The sequence below is a fragment of the Leguminivora glycinivorella genome, chromosome 8 (genome assembly GCF_023078275.1).
Source record: "Leguminivora glycinivorella isolate SPB_JAAS2020 chromosome 8, LegGlyc_1.1, whole genome shotgun sequence".
Classification (NCBI taxonomy): Eukaryota; Metazoa; Arthropoda; class Insecta; order Lepidoptera; family Tortricidae; genus Leguminivora; species Leguminivora glycinivorella.
In genome coordinates this window covers 16439513-16451489 of record NC_062978.1, presented here as the reverse complement: position 1 = coordinate 16451489, position 11977 = coordinate 16439513, and the positions used below count along the sequence as shown (strand labels likewise).

Below are 11977 nucleotides of genomic sequence, written 5' to 3'. Positions count from 1 at the left end.
TGTAGGGGGCGCTAGTAGTAGTTGCGGCCATCTTACTCGAATGATTGTCACCGTTTGAATTTAAATTGTTTTGTATTTATGTAGTCATATTTACTTTTCGTAATTCATAGTGAATTAAACACATTTCAATCTGTAAGTACATGTAAACACAAACTACCTAAAAACTCACAAAATCCGACTACTTAAGTCAATTTATGAAATTTACATTGAGTGAAGTCTGACTGAATGAAATCTAAAATTTTAAACGATACAATTATTTAAATCATAGGTACCCATGTGGCTGAAATGCTTCCCTGGTGACTTCCGACCGTGGCAGCTCCCTCTAACCGGTCCAAACCTTCTTGATACTGAGAACGTTTTGCCGCTGTTTATTCGAGGAGTTCTGCTGAAATAGGTAAGTATGATCCTTTGCAATTTCTATGATCCGATGTGGATACATCTCAAGATTCAGCACTGTAGCCTCTATCGCAACTGGTTGCAACCTCCATCGCGACTCGCAATGCTGCTATGCAGACATAGACCAAGGAATGACATTGGTGCCGTGTTAATCAGCAGCAACCGCACTGGCACTCAATTCGATCGGGGCAATGGTGCCAATTCGGGTCTGGACCAGATAAACTAAACTCTAATACCATGCTTTAGATATACTTACCTATAAAGTTTGAATAGCATCCCAATAGCAAGAACCCGCCTGCTAGGCATTCGTAAACTTTGCTCAGAAGCCGGAGAGCCCGCAGGGCGGGTTCTCGACATAGAAGCGGTTATAAATTACGACCGGTTTCTGGCGTAGTGCGGCATTTTTTGTCTGGTAGTGAATATAATTTGTGAATTCTAAAAAAAAATCAAAAATAAAACCCGAAGTCCCGACGGATCCGATTTTGACATGCTGTCAATAGAGTCAAAAATACATGATGCATATATTTTATACATCACTATGCATTTAAGGGTTAAAATAGGAGATGCAAATTTATGAGATTTCAGAAAATTTTAATGCTAGAAGACTGTAATTTGGTGCAGGCCTTATTGTTAATAATAAAATACCTACCTACCCACGCATTTCAGGATTTAGTATATCAATGGCTGTTAGTGTTATGTTAGATAGAAAATGTAAATCGCTGTTCATTACCTCACATCAACAGTATTTGTGGTAACGAAACTGCCAAGTCACATAGTTTGACTAAGGCTAGAGTTTGTGTAGGTAAGGCTTGTAGAGTTAGAAGCTTATTGGCTCTACATGAGATCTGATTAGGTACCTACCTTTTTGGCTGAAAATGCTTTTGATGGGATCCTAACATTAAACAATAATTAACTGTTATTCAGATTAGTTAATTATTATTTAGGTAAGTATAGATATAGATTCTCAAATAAAATAATTAGTGACATATTAAACGTTTATTTTATATTTATAACATTATATTATTTGTAAATATAGAGTTCTTACTTAAATATGAAGGTACGAGAGAACAAACTCGATCTAATATACATAATGTAGATGCATATTTAACTACATGATAGGTACACCTACATACATGATAATTTTTGCATTCACAACTAATAATGTAGGTACCTATGTCTACATAACATCGTAACTAAACATTAATAATAAGGATAGTATAGGCACAAAAGTTGGTTTTTATACTATAATACCTAAGTTGGTAAGACGATAACATCTGGTTCGAATTAACAAAATTATGAGGTATATTTAACGTTTACAATATTGCATTCGCCTGAACTTAAAACGATTGAAAGTTTAGACAACATATTCCTGAGATATATGTGCATGTCATTGCATTATCAAACGTGCAAGCATGACTCCACACTAGTAATGGTGTTGAGTTTTAAACTCTTGAGTTTTCGTGATAGACGAAATCTAGTGCTGGGCCATGAAACTTATTGGAGCACAACGTGCGCCTACTGGAATGTCCTAACATACCTACAGAATACAACAAACAAAGGCACAACACCGTGAGACCTGAAGGCTCGACACTCTGCATGATTAAACTTAATAATAGGTCGTATGCAACTTATGCAATACTAAGGTAGATAAGGTAGTACAAATCTATGGCATTTTCAAACTAGACTAAATTAACAAATCAGTCTTCCAATTAAAATAAGTAAAGTGTAATAATTAACTTAATTATATGACAAATTAACATATAATATTTAGATTTTTATAGAAATAACGTATAAGTGATAGTGTTTCTATAACTTTGATAAGATTTTAAATGACACGGAACGTTACGCTGCCTTACGCTGAATTACAGAAAACGTTTTTATCGGCATTAAGTATAGATACGAGTAGGTACTGTTCTATGTTTTAATTATAGCAACAGTTAGAGAAACTTTATTAAAATACGACATTGAGCATTCTTATAAGTAAATCGACTTCTTATAACTAGAAGAACGACCGTGCTAGTGCAGAAAATTATTACTAATGATTTATATAGTGAGCACACACATCTATGTATCAACAATGAACATTTATGGCAAATCGACAAACAGTATAATAATTAATCTACCCGTAACATAGGACTTTATGTATTTTAATAGTAAATATATTATGTAGGTACGTCGCTTTTCGCAGTGACAAGCGTCACACACCGAGCCGCGTAAAGCTCTTGGCGCCAACGCCTCGTTCTCATGGTCTCCTGGTAGATGGCGAGGCGAGCGAGCTCGTGGAGACGCGGCGCGGTGGACTAGAGCTGAGGGTAGCGAGCGTGAGGTAGTGGTGGCGTTTCAGTCTATAAACATCACAGTCGCGGACAACTAAATTGCACAATAACCTGTCTTGGCGGGGTACACCCGCCCGAAGCGCAGCGGCAGGGCCGACGCGCTGCCTCCCTGCCCTTCGGCCCTACACGGTTACCAATCCAACTAAGAACAATCAATTACTAATTTAAGTAATTTATATTTAAAGCTAGCCTAGTTCGTTATTGATTAACAAAGACGTAAATGTTATAAAACATAAAAAACGAAAGAAGAAATAAACAAAAAAATCACAAAAGAATACGCCTACCGACCAACGGAAATTTGATTTCGCTATCGGAATATGGCAAAGAAAATAAATAGAGAAGAAGAGAGGTAGAATGAAATTGGCCGCGGGGCCCATTGCAATCGCCCGGCCGGAGCTCCCGGTCAGCGTGGCATGCGCGCGCGGCGCGTCCTACCAGTAGCCTACCAAATAAGTGCCTTAATTGATAATCTTGTACGCCTAAGTCAGTCTTTTTTCCATATTATCGCATCCCGTGAGACTCTCAATCTCGCTCACTGCTGCAATCTAGTGCAAAGTTTCGAGGCGGCACGATGACACCAGACGGTGGATCAGGATCGCGGCGTCGGGAAACTGAAAGATCTTCCACGTGGTCGTCATCAGGGAGCGGTGATCGCGGTGAAAGCGGTTCAGCTTTGGGAGGTGTACGCGGAGCTAACGCGGCGTGCGCAGCGGCAGCTAGAGCCATTGCGTGAAGTGCCTCGCGTCCGCCGTCTCTGCTCGCTCCTTCTAATGCTTGTTGCAAGAAAGACGGGTCTATTAATGGTGTAGCGGGGGACCCCTCCTCAACACCACCAGTTCCGCTTAAACCGTATGGAAACGCGGCGCCATTTGATTCCCGCTTAACGCCGCGGCTCATAGGCCTGCTTGTAGTTATGCCGAGTTTTTTCACTTTATCATACAACGTACGTGAAGGCACGCCATATTTTCGTGACGCTTGTAGAGCACTCATTCCATTTCTGACACATTCTATTGCGGACATAATGTCAGATCTAGTATATTGTTTGTATCGTTTCCATTCTGGTTTCTGCTGCGGGGGGACGTATGGCGCTAAGCCGGCCCGAACATCTTGTTGGAAATTTGGAGGCGGAGGCGAAGGATGGAATGAGCGTTGGTGTTCCTCTTCAAACGAACGCTCGGTGTAAGGGGAGTGAGCGTCTTCTGAACGATCTGATCTATTGAAATGTGGAGATGAAGCACGCGAAGATAATCTGCGGGGACGGTAGTCGAAGGGGCGTTGAGGACTAGCAGCACGTTCAGAATCATGAGCGGAGCCGTTAGAATGCAGACGAGGAGGAGCATGTTGATTTACCGGATGACAAACAAGAGACACGGGTTGCGAGGAGTCAGGCGGTGTAGCCTGAGCGAGAACGTTCCTCAGGATGGGGGTGTCACGGGTGGCCATTATGCTGGAGAGTTTCTTGCGCTTGAGGGGGTTCATGTCTGCCGAGTCGTACGCGGCAGAAAGGACGGGCGGTGTAGGTGGTGGCGGCCAGCGCGTGGGCGGCGCGGGCGCCGGCGGGGACACGCTGGAGGGCGCGGCGGGCACCACGCGCGGCGGCGACGCGGCGGGGGTGCGCTCGCCGGGCCGCCGGCGGAGCTCCGTCATATCGAACAGACCTTTAACCTCGAGCTGCTCCGCCACTTTCATGATGCGTGGGATGTGCGCCTGCGTCACATTCACTTCTCCCGTGTACATGTACTCCAGGAGCGCGCGCATTTCAAAGTCTTTCACCCCCGGGAAGAGGATGCTGCAGTGATCCATCGGCACATCAGCTAGGATGGACTGAAAGTAAGGCGAATTGGCCGCCAGGACCACCCGATGCGCCTTAAAGGTCACCTGATCGTCGACAACCAGCGTGCAATCCACATAAGTCTCTACTTTGATCAAGGCTTCGAGGATTTCCACGAGGTTTGTTTTGTGATGGTTCCATTTCAGACAAAAAGTCTGCTGTCCTTCGCTGCTACCCATTTTTCGGAATTGCGATTCTGTTGACAAAACGAAAAAAGCAATTACAATTGGCATACGTACCTATGTATCTCTAATATATATTATAATAATTTTATGCTTGGTGCCTTAAATTTTTCGCAGGGTAATTAGCAAGTCTACCGTAACATATATTTTATTTGAAATTATATTTCTACTTTACCTAATTTCTCATGTTATTATATTGTGCGTTAACACTTAATTTAGCACAAAAAACTCATTGGGTTCAAGCCTCATCGCCACTAGTTATATAAGTTTTGATACAAATAAATTAAATAATAAAGAAAATCAAAGATGTATCTATGGCTGATGGCATATCAAGTTAAGAGTTAAGTTGCACCTACAAGCATATTTTAACTTACTAGGTACCTACTGAATGGTAATTATTCGTGTACATAGAATATTTTATAGATTCAAGAATAATAAACACAAACAAGAAAGTTATTATTTCATTACACTGGTAAAATAAATTACGTAAGCATAAAAAAATTCTAAAACTTAATTCCAAAAATTTCGTACTATTCCAACTAACCTGGCATAAATCCGTCGAATGTAGAACCGGGATACATGTTGGCTGCGTTATTGCGGCGTCCACACAACACAACTCACACGGCGTGCGAGAGCTCGCGAGTATGCAGACTATGCAGTCCGGTCGCGGGCCCCTCGCTGAGTGACGTGCGGCCGGTGCGCCGCTGGTGCCCAACTGCACCGCCCTTCCCTATTTACATACGTCCAGAGCCCTTCCTATGCCAAATTGACTTTTTACCTTTTATTCGGCAACTGACGTGGGGGACCGCTGAAAACCGGTGTAGCTCCTTCCTGTCATACTCAGCAATTCGCACTGCCTCGTATCCGTAGAAAATGAGCGTTTAAATTCGTTTAAACCTTTTCTAAAATGCACTAATTTACTTACTTTAAAACTTGAAGAAATTCAGCAAACTCCAAGAATCTACAATGTCTACGAAATTGTAGCACCTCTACGACAAAAAATACTGAAAATCAACTCACCCTCGTTAATAATCCGATATTACAGGCCAATTGCGATTGTTATTGTCGGAAAACTCATGGGAAATAGCACCGGCACTTCAAAAGTTTATAACACTTCGGGGGTTGTTTTCGCGCGAGGAACGCCCTGTGTGGGGGCGGTATGCTCTTGCGAGCGTCTGGTAGAGACTGTTGGGTTGAGTGCAGGCGCGCGGGCCGCGGGCCTCCGCCCCTGCCCCCGCGGCTCCTGCGTGCGCTTTTTACGCACGGAGCCCGGAGTGCAGTGCAATTGCGTGCGACGGCGCGGGGCGGCGGCGCGGCGCGACCGACGAATTGCAGCGCGCTGAGGAGGGCGCGCGCGCGAGTGTGCGTGAGTGCGCGAGCGCATAACACGAGCCTCCGCGGCTGTGTGCGCGCCGCGATGCGCGCCGTCTTCGAGACGATAGAATATGCCGATAAAAAATCGTTGCCTCGCCTAGCCTTTGTATGCTAACGCTAAGCTTTGCATCGAGCCGTTGGAGGGAATTGAGTTCGTTTCATTCATTATCATAAAAGTCGAATTAGAATGCCATGTGCACTTTTACATTTGATTAAAAAACTTGACCAATGCAATTTAATAATTTTATAGAAGTAAATGGATACATAGTATACCCATATACAAGTAGGCAAAAAAGGGACCACTAATGTAGGTTTAACCATATTTGAACAATTGCCTACCGTAGCTAGAAACGTAGATAAGTATCTTATAAGACCAACTCCCTAAATGGAATCAAACTCCCATTTCGGCGATGCAGTCGGTAAACATAACATTAAGCCCGCACGTTATTACGTCTATGCGTAGATCGCCCCAAAATCCCCAAAAGTGCGTGAACAACGCAGCTAAACGGGGTCATTGACACATGCCTACGGAGGGAACGCCAAAATAGCGCGAAATGCACTCAAAAATAGAACACGGTGTGTGCAATATTTTTTTGTCAGTTGAAGCTTCCGTTGAATGCCACGAATTTGGTTTCTATTATCCACCCAGGTTTACTATCGATTGTAAGGAATTCGGTACAATTTTACTTTCGTTTAGTATGTTCTCCTTAAATCACTTTAGATAGATCTAGGATACCTAGCTACCAATACTTTTTTAGAATTATGTTTATTTAATAGCGATAAATTATAGCTAATCCACGCTTAAATATTATATTAAAATATGTTAAAAGTCAGATGTCCACTTATGTAGGTATACCTATACCTAGTCTCTTTTAATATGCCGAAAACTTAAATCATAGTGTCATCAACTATTTCTAATCGATCTCTGAATGGATTTTGATAGTAGCTTAATTGTACACATTTGCTCAATATCGAATTGTAAGACGTCAATCTTCATTAGGACAATGACTATTATAGTCGGTATACGGGACATGCGGTTTGTCATTGAATTGATGGAAATAAAGGGGTAATCTTTATAATCGATTGATCACATCCTATCTGATAGAAAAACTAAAAAATAGGTTGGGTACTTTTAACATGAAATAGAATGTAACATAGATACATACCTACCTCCTAACATAATATGTACTTGGTAAGGTATAGGTAATCAGTTATAGTTAGGAAGTGTAGGTATAGCATGCTGATGGAATGACTAGGCAAATACAATAAAATCTAGCCTAGTGCCCACAAAACATAATACCTATGACTTTACCTTAATTTACGAGCCGAATCATCCATGAACTTTTCTGACATCACTTCAATAATAGTAGGGTACTGGCGTCCTATGTATGGAATATAAGAGAAAATGTACCTCATATGAGTTTCATTACCTAATAAAAATCAGTAATTAAAAGGTCGCTTTGTGAAAATGTTTTATGTAACGTCTCAATCTCGTCACATCGCTGTAATAAATAGATTAATTAAAATAAACATCTAAATAAGCAATTTTCGCATTAAGTAACTCATTCATTAAAAATGTCTGGTATGCATTTCAGAAAATGTTCTCACGAAAGTCTGCCTCAATTGTTTGGAATGAAAAACAATGGCGGCAAATGTCAGGCCAGCTCTCGTCACCTCAACGAGTTAGAGGGCTCTTCAGTCTAGTGGTTTGGGGTTTTGCATATCGATGACGACTAATATATTTGTTTATTACAAAAGCTTTACTATTGGTGGCTTTCCAAGCCCATAGGGTTCTTAAACTTCAAGCGTAGTAAGGCCCTTTCCATACGATATTTCTACAGAAGTTCTGAAAAAAAGGTCCTTAGCACATGAAGCATTTAGGCAAAAGTATACGCTTCATATTTATTTTTAAACTACCTAAGTACATTCTATTGCGGGAAGGTTCATGACTTCATGACATGGCACGTCTGAATTTTAAATTTCATAGGTAAAAATGTTATTAAATTAAGTATGAAAAGTCATTTGCACAAGAAGCTGCAATAATTGCATAATCGTGCTTATTAATATAATGTAGGTTAATACGTATTTCATTTATAATATTTGCAATTAATTTTCAATAGATATATTCGAAACATAATTGAGTAACTGTTTAGAATACTTTGACGACGTAGCGTCTAACCACATAACCGTTAATTAATGAGAATTGGAAACGACATGCAAATTTTGTTAGTTTGACGTTAACCTTTGTTTAATCGAACTAAATGCAAATGATTTTTGGTTTTTAAAAAGTGCTTTTCGCACACCAATATCAGTTGCTAGGATCATACTTTATCAGCTGTAATTAACGAACAATAGCGCTAAGTGACGAATAAAAGAGCATTATGCTAATACCAGCATAGTACATCGCGACCTATCCCACGGCGCAAAAACTGCAACCGAGGGGTTAAAGAAAACTAATAAAAAAGCAATAATGCGATCCCGCATGGTGGCTCGTTGAAATTGACGCGACTGATGAACCAAAAATAAGGGATATAACGATTGTCGATAAACGTTATTGCACGCGGGATAATAGGCTCTTGAGAGCGCGCACAATGCTTGCGTTCGAGAGGATCGTTGAAATATTCAAAATTGCTAGGACACTCAGCGACGATGTAGTGCTAGAAGAACTTAGGTACATAAGTGTTTCTAGCAATATTGTTTATCTCATTTCGGAACTGCCTGCGCTATAATCTAACTACCTAGATACGAGTTTAATTAAAATAGACACCTACATACACCGTCAAGTCTCAAGTTTTAATTAGATTTGTAAATTTCACTTAAAAATTTAACAAAAAGGCGTATGTAAACACATACTGTACATAATGTTAAGGTCGTTTGAGGTGGAATGGTAATTAAACATACATATTAATGGCAAATACAATGCATTTTGCATAATGAGCTAAGGGTTGGTATAAAGAGATAATCGTAATTTCACGGGGCTGGCGGCCATTATTTGTCACCAGCATCCGACACGCGCTGCCCGAATTTATTATTTTATTTAGTACCCTTACCCTCTTATCTCTAATATTAACTGCGAGACAATTAAATAATAGACGTACTTTGCACTTGGGTGCGTCACCTAGTGTTTTTACCGGTGGCTTGTTTATTTTACGAATTGACATTCATTGCTCTTTTGCGGATGAGATTCGTTGTTTTATATTTTGTGTAGGTATGTGTACTTATCATTTTATCATGGAATTCATGGAGTACTTTCAGAAGTTGCCAAATTCCTAGATAGAAAAAAACTGACGATAATTTAAATCCTAGCCAACAACGAACTCGTGCGTCGTGTCAAAACCTTAAAAGAGGCCAATTCAATTATTTTATTTTTTATTTTATTGGCCTAATAGATTAGATAAGATATCAACGTATTTTGAAGAAGTTCCTTCTTCCTGTTCCTGTCCATTTAATATACGATAAGTAAAATATTAACAATATTGCATTAATTTGAAATATTTTCAGATTTTTCGACATAGAAGCAGGTTTTAAATAAGTAGGTATGTGTATAATGTGTATATGTTTTAGAAACTTCCGAAAATGTTCATATAAATTGACGACCGGTGTGGCTCAGTCGGTAGTGAACCTGCCTGCTAAGCCGCGGTCCTGGGTTCGAGTCCCGGTAAGGGCATTTATTTGTGTGATGAGCACAGATATTTGTTCCTGGGCCGTGGATGTTTTATATGTTTATAAGTATGTATTTATCTATTTAATTATGTTATGTATATCGTCGCTTAGCACCCACAGTACAAGCTTTGCTTAGTTTGGGGCTAAGTTGATCTGTGTAAGGTGTCCCCAATATATGTATTTATTTATTTATATAAATAACAAAAATTCTAGCTGACTATTTCAGATTGCTAAATGTACCTCTTTAATGAATAGATTTTCATTCGAATGTTTAACAGTAACGGAATTACGGAACTTAGGGGAGGACGAAACTAAATGTGAAAATCGCCAAAGTTTTTTACGGTAACATTTTATCAGAATCTTAATTTGCATTGAAGTCATATAAGAAACGAGCACCCTAAAAAGCTAGTATTTAATAATAATTATCCACATCGGGCAGTCCACGCCCTGCGAGCGGCCCGGAAGGCGCTCATTGTAGCGAAACTCCCCGGGCCAGGAAACAATGCCTATACACTTTCCTCCCATTGTCTAGCCGAGCCGCCCCGGAGGACTTTATAGCGACATCATAGATTGTACCTAAATTGCGAGATTTGACGCTCATGTAGAAAAACTTGGTTGCTGATTGTAGACAGGCATACAGGTTATGTATAATCACAATACACCTCATTAGTAACTAAACCGTGTAAGCCAAAACCAAATAATTTAAATTTTTTTAATGATATCCCGGGAAAATAGAAGGAATAGTATAAGGAATTTCCTTACAAATTAAAAATTTATTCAAAGCTAGCTTTTACCCACGGCTTCACTCGCGTTAGAAAGAGACAAAAAGTAGCCTTTGTCACTCTCCATCCCTTCAACTATCTCCACTTAAAAAATCACGTCAATTCGACGCTCCGTTTTGCCGTGAAAGACGGACAAACAAACAGACACACACACTTTCCCATTTATAATATTAGTATGGATTAAAAAAATTACTTCTATATTAATTACATATGTATCAGGTAAATCAGGTTCTTTACAAGACCAAGTAAAATTAACATCTTTATTACATTCAACTATCAAAAAACCGGCCAAGAGCGTGTCGGGCCACGCTCAGTGTACCTAGGGTTCCGTAGTTTTCCGTATTTTTCTCAAAAACTACTGAACCTATCAAGTTCAAAATAATTTTCCTAGAAAGTCTTTATAAAGTTCTACATTTGTGATTTTTTTCATATTTTTTAAACTTATGGTTCAAAAGTTAGAGGGGGGACGCACTTTTTTTTCCTTTAGGAGCGATTATTTCCAAAAATATTAATATTATCAAAAAATGATCTTAGTAAACCCTTATTTATTTTTAAATACCTATCCAACAATATATCACACGTTGGGGTTGGACTGAAAAAAAATGTTAGCCCCCACTTTACATGTAGGGGGGGGGTACCCTAATAAAACATTTTTTTCCATTTTTTATTTTTGCACTTTGTTGGCGTGATTGATATACATATTGGTACCAAATTTCAACTTTCTAGTGCTAACGGTTACTGAGATTATCCGCGGACGAACGGACGGACGGACGGACAGACAGACAGACATGGCGAAACTATAAGGGTTCCTAGTTGACTACGGAACCCTAAAAAATTGTCAACGTAATAACTTAGGTACAGAACACACGTAACTTTTTTAATTTTTTCGATTAAATGCAATTAAGTGTTGCTCACAAGAATTTAATTATGTTAGTTAACAAAGTTGCCGATCCAAAACCGATAATAATTCATTACAAAATTATACAACAGTCAAAATTTAGAGATACTATCGACTACTATGAAATGGGTCAGAGGGTGATGAAAAAATGCAATAAATTTTAGAAATGGGCGGTTCTGCTAAGTATCGTTGTCAAAATATCGGCCAGCGGCACCTGCCTGCCAGACAGGCCGGCGCGCATAATGAACTTCTGCTAATGTCAACATTTACGCACTGCCTCGTTTCACATCACACGTAATAGCAGCTTGGTCAACAAAAAATATGTCAAGAGCTGATCGTGACATTATTAAGTATGCTTGTCTTTTTAAAACCCACAAAACCCTTTACTTCTTTAACTTTATCTGCATATTATAAATGCAAATATAAAGTGAAGTGTATCCAGTGCGTTGGCTTGACGGAATCTTAATTTTATAATAAAGTATATCTTAAGATAATTTGCTTCCCCACTCGCGGCC

The 11977-nt window shown here is 39.7% G+C and overlaps 1 protein-coding gene across 2 annotated transcripts; it reads right to left on the bottom strand.

The window, feature by feature from the left end:
- Positions 1-1377: 1377 nt before the first annotated feature.
- On the bottom strand, positions 1378-5908 carry LOC125228856 (protein bric-a-brac 2). Of its 2 annotated transcripts, none has more exons than XM_048133554.1 (2): positions 5766-5908; positions 1378-4759 (listed from the first exon to the last, which is right to left on the bottom strand). In XM_048133554.1, exon 2 carries the CDS (start codon positions 4740-4742, stop codon positions 3255-3257), a length of 1488 nt encoding a protein of 495 aa, XP_047989511.1. In that variant the 5' UTR covers positions 4743-4759; positions 5766-5908; the 3' UTR covers positions 1378-3254. The 2 variants fall into 2 exon arrangements, with proteins under 2 accessions (XP_047989511.1, XP_047989510.1); XM_048133553.1 differs by lacking the exon at positions 5766-5908 and adding an exon at positions 5290-5366.
- Positions 5909-11977: the final 6069 nt, after the last annotated feature.